A 20,777-nucleotide genomic window follows, 5' to 3' on the forward strand; every position below is an offset into this window, starting at 1 on the left:
AAATGTACTGTGCGATGTTACGAACATATAACCACAGCTACTCTAAACTTGGTTGGTTACCGAAGGCTTTGTGAAAGGGTTTAGAGAAAAAGCAGCATCAGTGCCTTGAACCACGGAGCCTGAAAAGGAGCTGTCATGAGGTACCTGCAGAAGTGGAGGAGAGCTTGAAGATTCTGATCACATCTGAATTTTAGGAAGCTGCTTTTGCTTTTTGTGCTCAGAGCACAGAGAGGTCTCTCATACACTCCTGGTGGAAGAATTAGAAGCTCTTTTGCCTCTGTAGTCTGTATCACTGGATGTAGGCTTTAAACAAGAAATCACTGCAATCTCCAAACAAGTCTATGAAATCTTCATATGCAGGCAAAGTGTTAGTGTTTTTAACTTGACCACTTGACTACTCCATTACTTGAAAGAAAAGGTCTTTCTTCACAAAAACTGAAATTATTGGAGACTAGAAACTTGATAATTTAGAAAATTATTAGATTTTTGAGAATACAGCAAAACTTGCACATGAAGTAAATTGTAACAAATCTTGCTGCACATCAGTGCAAGCAGCCATATGTTTGCTATTGCTTCATTTAGTTTTCATTACTAAACTACTGATAACTTGAATAGACAACAATTCTGTTAATATCTCCAAAGCAGAAATAAGTAGATGTATCAAGATAAGATGTGCTGGAAAGAGCAGAGTTAAAAAAGTGGTACATATAGTTTATCCTATTACTATGCAAATTCACTCCTGATGTTTTCTTTACATGAGTTCTATTTATTTATTTCCTCTTTTACCATAATACAAAGTGTCTTAGATTAACAGCCATGCATGTTTATAATGGTTGTTAATATTTTTTTTAATCCTAGTTTGGATAATTATTTTATTTTCTTTGCATTTGCTCATCAATTTCTCCCCAGATGTATGGGCACTTAAAATAAAAAAGACACATGTCACTGCCTTTAGATTCTAAAAAGGTGTCTAAGTGCACTTCCTATATTCTAAGCATACTATCTTTTTAACTATCATAAGTGGAATGCAAAAACATTTTCTGAAAGACTCTGTTTATTGTAATGCACTCAAAAGCAGTCAACAAATATGTGTTGAAAATAGATACAAGTGATGATCAAAGTATGCTAGCATACTTCTTTTAGAGAGAAGGTTTTATTTTATTACAGCACTAAAATATTGGCCCTTGAATATGTTAAGGATATAAGGGAATTGCTCATTAGACATTTGGTGTATTTAATTTTTTTTTCCAAGTGTAAATCTGTATGTCTGTAGAATATATCAAAAAAAGTACCATTTGTGGGTTGTGAACAGTAATGAAAACTGGATTTACAGTGAACTGAGGAAAATATAAGCAACACATTCATGAGGTATAAGCTTGAATAGATGTATTGGATAATTAACTACTGTTGATATTATCTCCATAAGTTTATACCCATGCTCCTTCTAAGTCATCTGTGCTTGTATTGCAGTTCTCTAGTGAAAGTCAAGAGGCCCCTTTAGAGAGCGGCTTCATTACATGTTACAGGAAGAAGATATAATCTAAACCAAAATTCTAAAATTACTTTTGAATTAGCATCCATAGAGAGAACCACAGATGAGAGCTCATATTAGCCAGTAAGTATCATCTTTATAGAAAGCAGCAAACAGATATTGATGCTGGCAGCTTGCTGATGCTGTGAGTTGCAAGGGAGAACTCTTATCTTGCCAAGAGCCAGGGAAGTGCTGGCAAACAGCACACAGTGCTGTGGCCAGGGGAGGGCAAGAGAACTGCTCATAGGGGCCCTTTCTCTTCTCTTAAGAACTAGACTAATTGGAAGGTTATTGATGAAGTAGTTTCAAGTGTGCCATTAGTTTCCAAGAGGTTAATAAACATAACAGTTTTGGACTGAACACTTTCTGAGCCCTGTTATTAAGTAAGCTTTAAATGTTCTTAAGTGAGCCTTCATTTCAATTTCCCTGTTTACTAATGACCAATATTCTCTTTTATTTAATTACAGTCATAGGTGAGATGATGCCCAGTCCTTACATCCTTTCTTAATTTCTTCTTCCTAAGAGTCTTATCTATATATGTATAAAACAGGAGAACATTTTCTTTGATTTTTTTTTTTTTTCTCTGTTTATTTGTGGTTTTGTGTGGGTTTTTGTTTTGTTTTTTTTTGTTTGTTTGGTTGGTTTTTTTCTTCTTCTTCTAGGGAATCCAGAGAGTGTTTTCCTTCAGAAAATAAACGTCAGAGTTTCTTGTAAAAACGTGTTTTCACAGGTTTCCTAGTCCCTTAGCATACAGTATTCATTGGCCCCTCGCAAGCCATTCTCCCATAGAGGCTGGGAAATTTGGGTTCTTGCTTTTTCATAAACACAAAGAGCCTTTTGTCAGGTAGAGCATAAACTGAGCCAAGAATTGAACCAGAGGCTGCTGAGTCCTCTGCTTTAAAGACGACCACTTCTTTTTATCTGTTAATGAATTTATTTCCTACTCATCAGAAAGTTAAGCTTTGTATTCACACATAGCATGGAACAGTTACTCTGCCTTACACAATTTATATTTTCTATCCTCATTTTCCACAAAACTTGAAATTAAACATAGGATTCAGGTCCGTGTTATGACAGAGATTTTGATCCTAATCACTTACGTATGGTGCTCAAAGCTGTCTGAGATGGTTTACAGCATCCATAACGTTTCCCCATTTTGGCGTATTTGAGAGAACTAGCAGGACACCCTTGCAGAGGCAGGATATGCAAAGTCAAAAGGCGCTGGGAAGAGCTTCAGTTGTTCAAACAGAACTCCGTGGAACCATTTTAAACAAATGTATCCTCCCTTTCATGCTGTTTTTAGGTAACTAAACACCCTGGTTGTCTTTATGTTAATTCCTTATGTGAAATCACTATCCTTTGTTTACTGACCAGCAGTTAGTCTTCTGCTTATATCTTATCTCCTTAGAACTCTCCCTCTGAATTCATTCAATAACACTTGTAAAACAAGTTACAACTGTTGAACACATCTGAGAATTGCCAGTACAACAACAGAGTACCCTGTATACCACACAATTTAGCACAGCTGTCTTCCATATCCATTGCTTACATACTGGATTCACTAGCCTGTCAGAAGTTGCTTTAAACAAGCCAAATAATATTGGAAATTGTAAATGCACTAACTTGGAATAAGGCTTTAGTAGATCTTGTCTTTCTTAGTTAAAGATACCATGCAATATAACTGAATAATGTAATCGAACTATAGAGTTTGAATTCATATTTAGATTTGGACTCCAAATTTCCTCATGATTTAGTGAGCCATGTCATGTGTTTTTAGTTTATTTCATCTATTCTTAGTCTGCACTGTTTCATTAAACTAACAGATGAAATGTGATTGCTTGTGTCTCCTCAGTGAAGTAACAATATTACACTGAGTCTCAGGATTTTCATCTGCAAAATGTGTATAGCAATACCATGAAGGTATTAGCTGGTAAATGCATTCATTAATGGCAGTAAAGCCCTCGTAAAATTGAACAAAACCCCCAAACTTTCATACCTGAAATACAACCTTTATAGCACCTTGCTGAGGAGAGAGGTCAAAAATAATATAATGGATAAAATGAAGCTAGAAACCTTCAATTAAGTTAAAAATAGTCCAGTGCAGAGTGCTGTCAGAGCTTCAAGATCAGCATAAATACAGAGTGAAATATTTGAAATGAAACAGATGTACTCCGCTGCCTGAAATGTCCCTGTGCTCCCGAGCAGTAAGGAAAGGGGAAAGTTCAGCAAAGAGTCACTGTCCAAAGGTCCTGAAACAGGGTTAGGAAAGCCAAAGCCTACCTGCAATCTTATTAGGGATATGAAGTGCAACAAGAAAAGTTTCTGTAAGTGTAGCAGCAGAAGAAGAAAATGTAGGGAACACGTGGTCCTGCAGCTGAATGGGGGCAGGAGACCTGGTGACAAATGACATGGAGAAGACCAAGGTACACAATGCCTTTATTACCTCAGTCTTTACTGGTAAGACTGGCTTTCAGGAATCCCAGGCCCTTGAGACCAGAGCAGAAATCTGGATCAAGGGGATTTCCCCCCAGTGGAGGAGAAGGTGGTTAGGGAGCATTTAAATACACTGTGCAGACACAAGACTGTTGGATCTGGCAGGGTTCACCTGGGTGCTAAAAGAGCTCGTGATGTCGTCATGAGACCACTCTTGACTATCTTTGAAAGGTTGTGGTGATTGGGAAGGTTCCTGAGAACTGAAAAAAACAAATATCACTCCTACCTCCTACCCAGGGAACTACAGGTTAGTCAGCCTCACATTAGTCCCTGTGTACAAGATGGAGTAAATCCTGGGAACAGTTTCCTTGACCAGCTTTTTATGATGAGATGACTAGTTTATGTTCATTTACCTTTGATTTTCATAGAATGAATAGAATAAGGCTTACTTTTTATCACTTTCATACCCTGAAGCAGTCTCTTGCTGCACTGAAGCCTCACTAAGCTAATACTTTCTGAATTCTTGTTGTATTTTATATATATATTGCCTGTGGATCTGTCAGCATATCTCAGGGCAACCCAACAATTTTCTTCACAAGAAACACTGGGTGTTTATTCATAGGTACACATGCACTTTCACATGTATGTAGCCATGGAAGAAAATTAGGTTCTTGCAGTGCAGCATCTTGTTACCATTGTGGTCCTGAGGAAGGGAGGATCTCTGTTTCTTCTCAAAGATCCTCTCTACTTCACTCTGAAACTACCACCTGGGGAAAGCTCCTCTAGCAAAACCTTCTGAAGCTAAAAAAAAGGTCATAAAATCTAAACCCTTGGGTCTTGTGATATACAGCTATTATTCAGCTGTATTGAACTCCCTGTCATTTTTGCTGTTTTGCAGGATTCCCAGCAGGAGAACTTCAAAAGCCTTTCTTTTGGGGAACAGAGTATCCTAGGTAAGTACTGCATCAGGGAATCTCATACAGTGGAAATGAGGAATAACAGGGATTTGAAATACATACAGACAAAGAAGAGGGCATGGAGAAGAAGGTTACTCTGCTGAAGACAACTAACAAGTGGTGCACAGGAATTTTGCGTTGTCATTTTGTAGGGAAAGCTTGGCCCTTGGGCTGTGAGTTCTTCCCTGCTGCATCCTGCTTTTACTATTGAAAAAACATACTTTGAAAAGTGCTGCTTTGTGGGATAACTTTTCTTACCCTTGGGAGCTGTCTATGTTGCTGTTGTCTTAAACTGATGACTGATTTCTCTCAGGAACTGATGATTAAATGCACCCGAGTGGATGTGTTTCAGTGCTATAGCATGCAGTTGTAGCAGTGTGCACATGGCAGGTATTAAAAGGAATTGTAAATCAGATAGCTGACACTTCCTGAACAGAAGTGAATACCCCGAGAAGCCATTTATTGTCAGTTTATTGTTCATTTTCTGCTAATACCTAAGATTAACATTGGGCTTTCATCTGTGCCTGTTGAGGTGCATGAGAATATCTCCATGTGCATGAGCAATTGACTGAGCAGGCTCATGTGCTACTATGGCCAAAGAAGAATAATTATAGGTCACATGTATTTAATTTTGAAAAGTCACTGCTTTTATGCAGTTCAATATCTTTTAATTTCAGGCCAGGATATGACAGTGAAAAGTTTCTGACAGCAGATTCTGAAGGTTATTTTGCAGTTATATAAAGTCAGCTAATGGTGAATATCCTTAATAAATCTTTCTTTAAAAAAAATCAGAATTTTTTAACATTTTGGGTTTGCCATCTTCCAATCCTTGTAAACAGGATATTTGGCAATATATGTAGAAAGACACATTCAGTTTAGGAACAAATGAATTTGCATTCAAAGAGAATTCTTATGAGCCAGGTGACTTTCTAAGTGGTAATTGGGGATTGAAGAAAGTCCTTTCTTGTTAAGGTGAACTTATTTTCTGCTGTACGTATTGCAGACCTGTTTCTAGCCTTGCTTTCTGAAGAGATTTCTCTGTACCCTGACCTTCTGTGATAGAGATAAAATTGTGGTTCTTTCAAAGAATTATACTTTGTTCATTTCTCTTCTTTAAAGGTTACCTTAGCTTAAATTGGTTTTGCTTGAGTATGTATCAGAATGAAATTTAGTAAACAAATGTAGCTGGTTTATATCAGACAACAGATTGCTTTTTGTCCTTGAAATATTCTGGATCTGTTTTCTGTCTGCTTAAAAGAAACAGTACATGGCACTGGAACAGAAAAATCATCAGAAAGTCATCAGCACTTGCTGGAAAACCAATTTAGCAAATATTTAACATTTAGTGGCATTTTAGTGTCCAGTTCCAGCATAATCACTGTAAAACAATTGCATCTATTTGCATAAAGGGAAGCTAAGCTATCACCTCACATCTCAGTACATGAAACAAAACATCATTCAAATTCATAGTTAGGAGTCTTCAGTGTCAGGCATATTGAAATAGACTTCAAACTACCTGAGCTGGTAGCTTTCTTACAGTCCTCTTGAGCTTCCCCAGACCCAGAAAGTTCACCTTTCATGTGGTACTTGTCAGGCTGCACATAATCCCATCCATCTCTGTCCAGCTGTGCCTCAGAAGTGAAGAGCATGAACAGATCTGGGAGCATTTCTAGCAAAACTGTTGCTGGACAAAATGCAACAGGGGTTCACAGAAGAAAAGACCAAAATTCATCCCAAACTTCACCCTGTCTTTTGGAGCTGGGGGGAACCCTAAGAGTGCCTGGGCACTAGCCTGTATTTTTGTCCTTGCCGCTTGTGATGACCGGGTAGCCTAGAGGAAAAATGAAATATATTTTTTATTAGGGCTTGTTGTTTTTTCTTGGCCTCTTTATGTGTTTTGTGCCATTCTTTTCATACTTCTCCAGCTGCAAAAGATCCTGTATAATGACTTCAGATATAGAAAACAAGTCTTAAATACTACATTTAGTATGGGTAATTATCACTCTGTGCTACACAAGATTACAAATTTATCACACAAAAGGATGATCTTTCCTGAAATGTATAATTTTAGTAAAGGTTTGCAATAGTACTTGGGGGAAAAAAAAACAGTAGTGAAGACTTTATCACATGCAAATTACTTTTCAGGAAAGAAAAATATAAAGTGAAGAATTGTCAAGGGAGAAGGGGGAATTAAATAATACTTTTTGGGCATGACTTAGATGAGTAATTAGTGTGCTATGGATCATTAGGTCCAGTAATAACATGTTACTTCAAAACCCTCTGCCTTTCTCTTATTTCTATAGAATGTGTTAGAAATACTATAACTATAAGCTACTTTGAAGTATGGCATCTTAATAACTGAAATAAATAAAATCACAATGAACAACATAACATATGAAAGATGCATTTTGTAGATCACTTCATTCCATGGTATCCATTGCATTTATATAAAAAAAGCCCTGAACCTTTCCCTCTTCCATCCTGATTTCTCCCAGATGTATGTTTATTTAGATATAACAAGAAAAACATAAGTAATTGTCAATCAGGAATGCAAAATACGTCTTTCTATTCTGTTTCACCAGTGCATTAGACCTGGCTATAGATCATGTCCTATTCCTCGGCAGGTGCAAGGAAATTGCCTGAACTCTCTTTTTAAGACTGAAAGGAGATCTGCTTAATGCCTTACAAACCAGCGTCAGTCGCTTGCAAGTCTGTTTGTTGCAGTCTTTGATTTATTATTTTTTCATTATGATATTAAGAGAATAATTTCACCTGTAACTTTGTCCCATTCTTAGTTAGGATACTCACAATGCTGTAAGCTGAAGGATACATTTTGGAGCTCACATGATGCCAATAAGGGTATTGTTTAGAAGAATGTTTTTTAAAGTTTTATATTAAAGGTTGATTTCAAAGAAGTAAGAGTTTAACATTCAGGCTTTCAACAACTTTAAGTCAAAATTGTGCAGGTATGATTTTTAGACCCATTCCCCTCCTCCAGTTTAAATAAATAGTCATCTTTGCTGTCCTTTAACATTTATGAGTGTGGACACTTTCTGAGGAAACTGTTTCTTTGTGTTACAGGTCATTAAGCTACGGTGCCATAGGAGTAATTGTTGGCCATGAGTTCACTCATGGATTTGATAGCAACGGTGAGTATTTTATTTTATTTTATTTTTGTTAACAGTGCTGAATTGTGTAAAAAAAAAAGAATGAAATTATAAAGTTGTATCTTTAAATTTATTTACAATATCTTGCTTGTCTGAATGGAGGGTTTTTTTGGTAAGTTGTGCCAGAAGTTTGATGCTTATCTTGAATGGAAACTAAGAGACTCAGAAAGTCCTGGCTGGGGAGAGCGGGAAGGGTAAAGAGATAACTTCCGATTGATGAAAATGACTTCCAAGAAACTTTTTCATTTAAGTTTTGACTGTTTCCAAGAGGTGATTATGTACCAATATTAAAATACAACACTGGAACAAAAGTGGAACAGAAAACCTGTTGCAAAATATATATATATAATTGAGAAAAAAGAAATAGTCTAAAAATGTCAGACCAACTGCCCTGAAAAACTGGGTGGAGCAGGGCATTACCACCATCTAACTTTGGCTATCACAATAAAGTTCTTTTTAAAATCAGGCTCCTGAGAGAGAAGGTGGGGAGGAGAGATAGAAGCACAAACCTCCTCCTCCTCCGGGGAGCAGTTCCGAGTGGCTGACATTCCACTGTAACTCATTGTCAAGAGAAACCTCTTTCCACTGAAAACACAGGGAGTTTAAGGAAAAGGGGGTTCTGCCTCACTGCCTAACTAGTGAGCTAAGTTGCTTATGTTTCATCACATTGAATACCTTTTAAACAATAAAAGGGAAAACTTGTATCCTGTTGGCGCTGCTATGCAATGTTTTGTGTCAGCAAACACTCTAGAACGGAGAAATATTTCTTCCAAACTCGAGTCTCATTTGTAGGTTATCTAATCTCCATCATGTCTCCAGCCTGTTAGAAAGGAGCATAAGATTTGACACCCTAAGCAGACTACTGCCTCTTGCCCAGGCTCTTACCTTCTGAATATAGAAATAAAATACATCTGTAAGGATTTTGTCGTCTTGGACAAGAGAACTAATAGGGAAAAAATAAGGAAAGAAAAAAATTAAAGAAAGCATCTTCAGTACTTGGTATCATGTCTACTGGTTTCTCCCTACCTCCCTTTCCTGCAGTCGTAACGAAGACTCAAATCATAGAGCAAGTCTGTGTCCACACGGACAGCTAAACCTGCTCTCAAAAAGAAGTCCTAACATATCTTGTGTCTTGTGTCTGACTGGCTGGAGACATGATGGAGATTACTCTCCTACAAATGCGATAGAGCAGAGACCTGAGTCCCCATTTTCCGTGAGCCATTGCTGTAACCATCAGCCTAGGGAATTGGATGTATGTATTCTCCTTGCTTCCTTGAATAGGATTCAAATGTTCTGGTTTTGCTGCAAGGCAAAAAATTGAAACTTCAGAAGTTTCCGTCAAATGGATTTTTTTTTTTTTGTTTCTGGTCAAGCGTATAATTAATTAAGAACAAATTAGTTATCATCAGGTTTGCAGAAACAGAGACATATGGGCTGAGGATGAAAAATACTCACAATTATACTTACAAGAAAGCTCATATGCCTCTTACACTATGTAATTATAAAATATAGAACTCATTAGTCATTGCTATTTTTTTCTTTCTAAACATGGAAATTATGACAATAAATAGAACACCATCTTTTCACCACTGACTTGAGTGGGATCAAGATTTTGTACATTGATCTTATACATTTTGTATACACACTTGCATGAGTACATTAGCATCTAATTTCTGTACAGGTGATAGATTCCAAAACTGGAAAACTATGGGGTTTTCTCCTATAAAACCATTTGTTTTCTTTCTTTCTTTTTTTTTTTAAGGTCGTAAATATGACAAAAATGGAAATTTAGACCCGTGGTGGACAACTGACTCTGAAGAAAAATTTAAAGAGAAAACAAAATGCATGATTAATCAGTACACTAATTACTACTGGAAGAGAGCTGGCTTACATGTATGTAAAATACCAGTGATTGAAAGCAATGATGCACAAGGAGTTTGGTTTTGTTGTTTTGTTTTGTTTTTTTATTTGGGTTTTTTGTTTGTTTTGTTTTGGGTTTTTTGTGAGGCTTTTTTTTTTTGGTTTTTTTTTGGTTTTTTTGGGGGGGGTGTTAAATTATCTTTTTATAAATCCCAGTATATTGGGATATTAGTCTACCAACTTCATTTCTCACAACAAATCATTTTTTGAAATGAATAATTGTGATAAAAATTGTCTGTCAGATTTGATTAGTCCAGTCAAATACCACTAGCCACACCTTGGTGACAGGGTTAAACCACTTCTCCACATCATATCATTTTGGAATCAGAGGAGGAAGATGAAGCCACCCATCAGGGCTGGTCTAATTACAGTGAGCATGTTAAATGTCTTCTGAAGATGAGGTCTGTAATGAAAACTGAGCAGTCACTCTTTTTAAAAAGAAGAACATAATATCATGTTTTATAGATTGCTTTAGCAATTCCTCCTGTTATTTATTACAGCTATAAAATGGATGCATAAACTCTATTTCAGATTCAACTCCTGCTATTTCTTCCATGTGTGCATGCAGACCCAGTTTGTATCTCAAATGAAAGAGTATGATAGCAGTAGCTCACAGAAAAAGATTGAGAAAGAAGGTGCAAAGGAATGGTTTCTGTTTCACTGTCTATCAGAGCTATGGGCTTCCCTGAAAATGTGCACATTATAGAAGTGTCTAAGATGAAGTTAAACCAGGTTAAATCCCTGACCTCAAGAAATTAATAGCTAAAGTTCCAATTCCCAGCTGGGACATGACTTTAATCTTAATTTTCAGGAAAAAACACATACCCCACCCCCTACTTAATTCTACCACTTTTACTTACATTTTAGAATCAGAAATACAATTATGTCTTTGTCTTTTAAGAATAGAGAGGACACACCGAATGCTTAGCCTTAACACTTTCCTTAGGCTGTTTGTATTAGTCTCGACAGTAACAAAGCCATATTGTAGCTCAGTCTAAAGTCCAACAACTCAGTCTTGAAGTACTTCATATAAGCCAATTTACAACTAAAAATTCTCAGGCTCATTCCTGAATGTCTCCAGGACAAAAACAGTTAATACAAAAATTCCATTTAAAGAAGGTCATTAAAACCTTCACCAAGGGCTCCTGCCGTTGGCTTGGCCATCCCATTTACCTTCTATGGTGTTTCTTGAGATGGGGTAGGTCTGAGTTTCCCTTCCAATATAGCTACTGCCTTTGAACTCTGTGGATGGGCTTACTAGAGAGATCCTGTTATCCACAGCTTTATCATCTGCAAAGCTTTTTCCTCCTATTTCCATGGGATATATTAAAATACTTTTTTAGATGATAGAAGAATCTTCATATTTTCTGCCATATTTTATAGCTCCTGTATAAAGAGGTATGTATGCAAAGAGCTTTTTTATTTATTAATTTATTTTTGTCTGTCATTTACATCAATTTTCTACAGGTATTTTACCCCTGTACACATATTTTTCATGGCTCAAGAAACCTATTTACTTTTCTTCTTTCTCATTGAGTTGCAATAAAAATGTCTCCAGAAAAAAAGCATAATGAAAGAAAAAGTGGATACAGAAATAGCTTCAGAGTGCAATAATCACATGAAGTCATCTGATCAAATAAAGGGTTTATCATGTCCCTGAGCCCTGTCACGAACTGTCTGTACAGAGTAGTCTCAGATACCTGACCCAGAGCTGCCTGAGATGAGCAGAAAGACTTCTTCCACTTATTAAAATGACCTATGGCCCAAGTGCCACTGCTGGGTTACTCTTATGCTCTAGATCAGTCTACTTCACAAGCCCGCTGTGGGAAAAAATGCATAAGTAGGTAGGCCAGAAAAAAGGCAGTGTGTGCGTATTCCCTGCTGTCCTAGCCCCTTTTATCCTAAAAGCCTCTCTCCCACCTCCATCTCCAGCCTCCTGAGGGGAGAGAGAGCTGATAGGAAAGGGTTACACTTTCCTCCACTGCTCCCATACCTCCTCTATTACACCCTTGAGGAAGATGCCTTGAGTCCAGTCTGGGTGCTTGTCTGCTCTGACTGTTGGGGCTGTGCACATGTGCCTGGGTGTCCCCTAGATCCTTTTACTTCTTCTTCTCCATTTTCCCCTTTACTGTCCTGAAATGAAGGTGAGTACTGATGCCAACCCCTCCTATACTCATCCCTGCAACATGGGAGATCCTATCGTCAGAGCATCTGCAGGCCAGCATTGACCTTCAGAGCTCTACTCAAAACTGCTCTGTTACTGTGCTTATTTGAGGCACAGTAGAAAATAAAACTGCTTACAAATACAGTTTAGTAGCACTAAGACTTTAATGGGCCCGGTGATCAGAGATAAAGCTGCACCTGCAGAAATGAGGATTTCTTCATAATGATACTGCGCTTGGTAATACCGGGAGACTGGCTTTTTCACAAAGTTTAGATAGCTCTGCTTCTCACGATATATTCTTGTTGCTATTGCTCTTGCTTTTGGAATTAATACTGGGGAAAATCTCCTTTGCAGCTATTTTTAGAGCACTGAATCAATTTCAGTTCTGTCTCAGACAGTTATTTTTAATTATGCTGGTTTATGTTATGACTTAAAGGTCATTTTAGCGTGCCAATAATTTTATATAATATAGTTAGTTTTAACATCCCATGAAGAGTTATGTAGAGAAACAAATATAACCTTTTAGGTAAAAGTTTAAGAAAGGGGCTAGTGGATCTCATGAGTAATCAGATAAAATCAGTCTTCAGGGGAAAATTACTGGTGCTCAGATCAAAGATCAAGGACGGATTCTTGAGTGTATTTTATGTATTACATTTTGTGCTACAGAGATCTAGGACCAGAGCCAGGATAACTCATCACAGAAAATTGTTTACTGACAAGTTTTCACATTGAAACCCAGTTTTCTTAACCAGAGATATGGTGTTGAAATTGGCTCAGGTTGTTCTTGCCTTGTTTTATTTTTTCCCCTGCTTCTTGAAGTTCATCAAGAAGGAAGTTCAGAAATGGGTCAAATGACTGATGTCCTTTCACTCTGCCAGGTGAAAGGCAAGAGGACTTTGGCAGAAAACATTGCAGATAATGGAGGTTTGCGAGAGGCTTTCAGGGTAAGTACATGAAAAATATCTGGAACATGGTATTATTTCTTAAAAAAAGGAAAAAGCTGTTTAGGCTCCATGCTGCTGAAAGGCACTTAGTATATCTTTCTTATCAGGCATACAGGAGATGGATTACAGAAAAGAGGGGAGGAGAAGAAGAGCCTTTACTGCCAGGCCTTGAGTTCACACACAACCAGCTTTTCTTTCTGAGTTATGCCCATGTGAGTAGTACAAATGTGTTTCAAATCCCCATCTATTAACCTGCACAGCTGGCAGTGCAGAGATGAGACTGCTTTGTTTCAATAATCTACACCAGTCAAATCAAGACTTTTCAGGCTATAAGCAGAGACTTGCTTTTCCAGGACTATTATTTCTTTTATCTTTTTTTGTCTTTGTCCTCTTCTATCTGCGGTGCCAGAACTGCTAAAATTGTTCTTGGTTTTGCTCAGTGTTGTCAGAGCAGCTTTCTTTCCTCTTGCTGCTTTCCTCCACTACAAGAGTCTTTTTGCATGTATTGACTCCTGAGCCTCTTCCTATTTTAGCTTCCCAGATTTCTGATGCTTGTAATATGCAGCAGTTTCTGAATGCTTCCACTACAGACTGCAAAACTTTGATAAGAGATGTGATTTTTTTAAAGACAAACATGTAGAACAAAGGAGAGAATCAGAAATTATTTACTTGGTTAAGAGTCAGGACAAACACCCCATATAAGAAGTGAAACTTGTGCTATAAAACTGCCCACCAGTTGAAGAAATTAATCATCAAAACTGAAGAAACATGACCTAATGCAAGCAGTACAACCAACTCTGGCTGAAAAATCGTCTCTCTGCTGAGAGTCAGTATGGCAGTGTATGTGTCTATGGCCATTTCAGTTTGACAATATTGACCAATTGAAAGACCCCAGTTAGGTCCTTTAGGCTGAGTTGACTTTCACACTGTGTCAGTTTTTCTCCAAGAAAACTTTGAAGCCATATGGAAGATCTGGGGGTCTCACAGGACCGCTGCAGGAATCATATGTCCAGTGGACCCTCTGATGGGAAGCACATGCACAGTGATAGCAGTGTGTGCCAGTTACCCTTGAGCTCAGCTTATTTCCACAGAGCTCAAGTCACCCAGCAGACTCATTCAAACTGCCAGGGCTGTCTTCAGCCAGGCAAAATTGTACTGAAGTCTGCATATCTCATGGGCAGTCTGGCTTAAAGGATGTTGTCAATAAGAAACATTCAGCACAGAGCTTAGTTAAGGTGGAGACTGGTTAAATGGGAATTTTTCATGTAATGGATACAGCATAAGAGGAATTATTCAGATGTGCAAATATTCTCTCTAGCCTGTTTTATGGTTAGTTACAATTGGGTCAAGTATTGTATCAGGAATAGTAAATTGGGTACCACTGGTATAAACTTGAAAAATGTGTAATTTCAAAAGAACTGACATTCCAACATGGAACAAATACATCAGGTAATATAGCTGCAATTCTAGACATGATAAGCACCATTATGTGTAATAGCTTTGAGACAAAGAAGGAGGCTTGGTAATTATTAAAATTATTAAGGCATAAGGTGCTGCAGCACAAGCTGAAAAGCAAGCTACCATTGAAGAGAAATTCAGAAAAAGAACTAGTAAAGTGGCTATGAGCCAACGATGGGAATGAGTGGGTGAAGAATAACAGTGGATGAAGACTGGATCCATTGCAGGATTTGAAAACCAAGAGAATATGCCAACAGAAACCTACAAGTTAGCAAAGGTGAAACAAAACGCAAGTTTGTGGTGGTTTTCTATTTTGTGCATTCTGTAAGTAATAGGCATCTTAAAAACAGTGGCCTTACATTCTGCTTTGTTATGAAGTCATCCCAGATAACATGTTTATTTCTGCTTTTTGTCTTTTATTAGGTAAGATGCAACTCCTTTAGACCAGAATCTGCAAGAGAGCAAATATATACTGGAGCTCACAGCCCTCCTGAGTTCAGGTAAGTGCAAATAATGCATTTAGTCAGTGTGCATATAGAACCTGTCACTGCAGCACAAAGTGCAGATATTTAGCGTGTTAAAGAGAGGTTTAAAAGCAAACACAAAATTAGCATGTGCTCTCAGGTTAGATTGAAATGGAGCTGTTTTTATTAGGTTATCTAGTGCTATTACAATTGCTCTTCTGTAAAAATGAAGGGCTTACATGTACCTTCAAAAGCAGTTGAACCAGAACACGCTCTGATCCCTGTAATATCCTGTAATCATGGCCTGAGTATCTAAAATGTCTCATCTTTATTTTTTTTCCCCCTGTGCAATTCTAGTTATATATGTTAAGAGGGTCTTTGATTTAATCTTCCTGGATTCATTAAAAGCTTTAAAATTATTACCATGAATTATATTGATAATGCAAGCAAAACATGCCCTGTAAATTCAGTTAGAGATTAAACTCTTCAACCGGTCTTCAATATACACTTTGCTTGCAGGAGCTGTGATAGTCCTGCCATAACAAAGTGTCTGTGTCTTTGCCCAAAAGGCTTCCCACAGGCTACTCAGCCACAGATATCCATGAACCCCAAGAAGGAGAGGCTGGAAAAGAGGGAAGGTTTAAAGACTACATAAGAATTAGGAAGCCAATGTTTGTTTCTCCACTTCTCCACAGAGTTTGTGTAACCAAGAGCTAGTTGTTTCTGTTGAGTTTCTTATTGGTTGCATTTACTTAATTGTGTGTTCATCCTCAGTTGAGTGCTACATTACCATTGTATTTGGAGGAAGGATGTTAACTCCCAAGCTGATTCATAGTGGAGGTATCTCTAATACACTGGATTAGTTGCCTTCTGGAAATTCCTGCTGCTTTCTGTTGACTAAAGAGGGAGCTGGGATTCCACCTTCTCAGTGGGTTACTTTAGGTGATAAAAGCCCTCTTTGCCTCAGCTCTCTCTTGGTAAACTAGAAATAGCAACAGTGCCTTCACAGGGCAGCTGTGGAGTTGCTTCACAGGCACTCTGAAATATTCCCTGGACACAGCCGTATCAAAGCTGAAGATACAAAACTGGCATGCATAACACGCCTTAGGCTACTTATAACCAGAATGGGTTAAGGAATAATGAAACTGGAAACATGATGATACAAAAAATTTTAATATAAACTAATGCTGCAGATGTGTATGCTCAGTCTTGGTAGACTTGTAAACTCTGCATTGAAACCTGCAAAGGTGCATGCCTTTTAGCAATTGAAAGTACACCATGACAATGAGGACAGAAGTCTCAGGCTGATCTCCAGCCTACAGATTGGTATATTTTCAATGGTTCCTACCTTTGGCAAGATTTTGGTAAAATAACCATCTCTTGCCTTTTAAAGTCCTCAGATCTATTTACCTATACACATGATTATATATTCTGAATCATTATATAGCTACATTCCCATGAGATGGAGCAAATCCCAAAATATACAGGGAAGCCTGGGGAGAGAGCATTCATGGGGAAAGCTTATGAAGGAATCAGGCTAACAAAAGAAAATTCCATAGAAAATTAGATTAATTTGGGGTCTAGAAAATACAGACAAAACTTTTTCTTAGTTTTTATATAAGATACTCAGTACAGGCTTCTGTTTCAGACATGAAGAGAAACTGTGATGCTTGTCTGTTCTTGCAAATCATATCAACTGGGTTAACAAATCATATTATCTGTTTCCTTCAGCTTTATATTCTAAGACCATTATGAGTGTCACAGCTGTACAGCTAGTTTCAACATTGATAGCTCCTGCTATCCAAAAAACCCAAACAGTCCTTTTTAAAGTAATTATAAAAAGTAACTATAAAAGCCGTAAGAGATGAGCAACACATATCCTGAGCATAGGCCTGTCCATCTGAGCTAGTCACTCAAGGTTTTCACAGCCAAAAAAGAAGAAAAGGCATTGTGGAAATATATTGATATCTATCATCTTTCTGTAAGTAATAAGTTTAGATTACTTAGACTTTGCAAGTACATGTTTTTTTTTGACCACCAAGGGAGCTCAGGGTGACCCATGCAGGGGAAAGCGTCTCTACTGTAGTTCAATGGGATGAAATCCAGACAACCCACTCTGACTCCACAGTTAATCTCTGACAGTATCAAACCATGGGTAGAAAAGTCATGTGCGTGGGCATGTTATAATCTTTCTCTGACTATATTCTAATATTTTCAGTATTAACGTGTGTCTTCACTGTAGTTGAATGCCAGTTTCAGAGCAAAATCCCTGGCATGGCAGGCAGAACTCCCACCAACTTCAGCAGCAGCTCTACATGACCAACTCTTGTTGTTCCAGTCCCTGAATATGTATTTGCAATGTTGTTATAATAAAACCGTATATCTTCTTTCTTTGTAATTCTACCTAAAAAACTGACCTTTAGACATTTTTTGTGCCAGCTGACTGCAAATTTTCTTACTCACATAAAGTCTATCAATATAGTAAGAATGTTTGCTACCATGCTGAGCTACACTGAGAAGCTGATTGTCTGCAATGGAGAAAAATACCTTCCCACTGCATAGCAAGGGGGGTGAAAAAACATACAATTAATGTCTCAGTCAATACTTCTTTGCTTTTAACTCAGAATGCTGTTTACTGTAACATATTTCAGGTTAGTAAATTCCAAGTTATTTAAAAGCATAGGAAAAATCAGCAAACACCAAAATCCCAAACTAGCAATGGTAAAATAGCACCTTCTGACAGCATCAAATAATATAGACATGAAAGCAGGAGCCAAGGATGACTGAATACAAAGAGCAAGCTCTTCCTCTGTGCCTGAAAGTGCCAGTCTCGGGTGCAGACACATTGTCTAGCTTGCATGAGGCAGTGATGTGCTGCTCTTTCAGTAACACACCATCTGTGGTGCAAGCAATAGAGCTTGAGAGCTGGTCAGGGCAGAAGCCTCAGAAAATGTATTTCCAAAATGTCAGAGGAGTTGAGATGCTCACAAGGTAAGGCTGAGCTAGCCAACAAGAGAGGCTCTGTCTGCTCCCCTTTGCCCCCAACTTCAGGCTGCAAAGTCCCAGGGAGCCAGTGTGTGTGTGTGTGCACAGGTGGACAGAGGATGTTGTTACAAGAACCTGGCTGGCATGAGCCAAATCAAACCACTTCTAGCACAGCCGTGATGTGTCTTTACACACTCTTGCTTGCTGGACTGCAGCATTTTGGCAGGTACTAGAAAAAGGATTCCATCTTGCAAGGCTACTGCTGATCTCCCACCTCTGCTGCCAAGGGTCAAATTGCTCTAAATGGCACAGTACCCTCAAGGTGTAATTGTTTTGTCAAGTTTCTAGCAAAGTAAGATGCTTCTCAAAGCAGTGAATGGAACAATATTATCTTCACATTAACTGGGCTTGCTTCTTCTGAACTTTTGGGGTTTATTTTTTGAAAAATTATATGGAAAGCCTGAAAATTAAACTTGAAGTCAACACAGTGAAACACACACACGCCTGTGGTGTTTAACCAGAGACAGTCTGCACGTCAATCACTTCTGTCTTTTCTTTGCAGAGTTATCGGTGCCATGAGCAACTTTGAAGAGTTCCGTAAAGCTTTCAATTGCCCAACAAATACAACAATGAACCGAGGGGCAGGATCCTGCCGGCTGTGGTAGACGTCCATTCCAGGTCTTCTGTCAAGAGGGGTCTGCAATGTGAATCGCTGCACCTGAGCTCAAGCCTGCTGCTAGAGTTTCAGAATAACATTTTGCAACCTGGAGAGCTGTTACTTCAAATGCATCACCTTATCTATGCTCATTACCTGCATGGATCTAATCACTCTCTATTCAAAGCCTAGAAACACTCAAAATGGAAGAGGATAGGTTTTCTTTTTTATCCATAAAACTACTCCCTCTCATCTTCAGTTGCACTGCTGTTGATGGGTAACTGCCATTATCAATTCTAATTCCTGATTTATAGCTGGGCCAAAGACAAATGCTAAAATCCAGTTTTAATCTATTGCTCTGCAGGGGTGCTATGCAGAATGCTCCCACACAAAATTTATTCTTTCTGGATGAAGGAATTCATGAGACCTGCTATAAAGCAGCTCTGATCTACTGTGTGATACAGCATTTTCATAACTTAAACCGTCACTGCCCAGCATGCCATAAATGATGTTGCATGATGTAAAGGCACACAAGACTTTATATAAATTAGGTTTAATATGTCAGATTAGTGCCTTAGGTTTTGGAACAGTTTCAAACTGAGAAAGCACCTCACGGTTTCCATCTGCTAAGACTAAACAGAAAGCATACTTGTCCGATCATAGCCTCTTCTAATTTTAGAACAGCTTATGATAAAAAACAATGTATGGTGAAAATCAGAGGCTTGCAGAGGGAATTCCCAGCACCATGGTACTTAGAAACATTACAGCACTTATTCCTATTTACAGTGTGGGCAGTTTTTTCCTAAGGAACGATTTTTATCTTGTGCTGAAGGTAGCTTCACCTACATTAATTTTTAAGCCTGAAATACTATACCAGTTTTAATCTAGGAATTTCTTAGTGTCTGGGTCTTACAGAGGAATGTTAGTAGTGTGCATGTTTGTCCTCGTGTTCTAGACAGGGCAGGGTGGCTTTTGATTTTAATGAAAGAATATCTGCCTGAAAAGCAGGGCCAGCAGCATTCAACTTGTCTGAATAAAAAAAGTTCAGTTCAGAAGCAGAGAACTTTTAAATACAATATACATGCAGGCCAGTTGAGTTTTTAATTTGATTTCTAACAATATTCATTAAAAAAACCCAAACATTTTATTGCAGCAGAAGGACTTTAACACATAACTATTACTAAGCAGGGAGGGAAACCAAAACCAGCCCTTTCTTCCCTATCAAAAAGATACGTATTTAACTGCTATTTATTTATACCTTGTGCATTAATTCATTTTTACATGGTAGAATTGTTTGAAATTGAGAGTTTCTTTAGACTGATTTAATTATTGCAAATCTATGTACGTATCTTATATATATACATTTATAGATATATACAAAAAATTATGAATTCTTCTATTTGCTAAAATTTTATTCTAATAATATAGATAGCAAGTTAACAAGATAAACACTTTTTTTACAAGGATTGATTAAATATTGTCCAACTGTCAAGGTGGAGGAAGGTTCAACTGAAGCCAAGTTTTTGCATATGGGATTAGTTTCCTCTGTTTCTTTATAAAGTAGGGTGTCATCATGGAACCATAATTTATGGAAAGATATAGGCCCTCAAGCTACCCTTCAGAGAGAAGGAAGGAGACATTTCTGAACTCAAGGTACTGTTGTCACTTCTTAGTAACGAAGTATTATGTCTTATGGTACCAGGACTTTCTTTTTTCAATTTTTCCCGAAAAAGTCAGTCTTGAGAGGAAAAGCACTTTTGCTTCCTCTAAGACAGCTCTGTTCCTGAATTCCATGGATTACACTTTGTCATTTGAATAGCCACTAGTAAATTTTTTTCCTGGAGGTACTTTTCACATAAACTTTTTATATTTTTATATTTTTATAGAGACTTTCCTAAAACAAGGAAATGGGTCTTGAGCAAAATGATACAATTCTCTTATTAATGGGAAAGTTCCTTAGCACTGACAGGACTTATGTTGGTTGCTTTGGATCAACAGCCCAAAGTGCAGCAGTGACAGTGTGGCCCCATTAAAGGTACTACCGGTCATTGTCCTCAGAAAAGTCAGGACATCAACTCAAACACTTATCTAAACTTTCTA

General features: G+C 37.8%; 1 protein-coding gene across 1 annotated transcript in view; it reads left to right on the plus strand.

The window, feature by feature from the left end:
• The window catches only part of PHEX (phosphate regulating endopeptidase X-linked), a 95,477-nt gene extending 75,122 nt beyond the window's left edge, over window positions 1-20,355 (plus strand). The window contains exons 16-22 of the mRNA XM_061453271.1: window positions 4,863-4,917; window positions 8,002-8,069; window positions 9,850-9,980; window positions 13,050-13,115; window positions 13,223-13,327; window positions 14,997-15,073; window positions 18,585-20,355. Coding sequence (XP_061309255.1) covers window positions 4,863-4,917; window positions 8,002-8,069; window positions 9,850-9,980; window positions 13,050-13,115; window positions 13,223-13,327; window positions 14,997-15,073; window positions 18,585-18,687 — 605 coding nt within the window. The 3' untranslated portion in view covers window positions 18,688-20,355. The remainder of the gene's footprint in view (window positions 1-4,862; window positions 4,918-8,001; window positions 8,070-9,849; window positions 9,981-13,049; window positions 13,116-13,222; window positions 13,328-14,996; window positions 15,074-18,584) is intronic.
• The last annotated feature ends 422 nt before the right edge of the window (window positions 20,356-20,777 follow it).

This window comes from Pezoporus flaviventris, unplaced genomic scaffold (genome assembly GCF_033815535.1).
Source record: "Pezoporus flaviventris isolate CSIRO_AGI_PZ_B2104156 unplaced genomic scaffold, CSIRO_AGI_Pfla_v1 ptg000015l, whole genome shotgun sequence".
In the NCBI taxonomy this organism is placed as follows: Eukaryota; Metazoa; Chordata; class Aves; order Psittaciformes; family Psittacidae; genus Pezoporus; species Pezoporus flaviventris.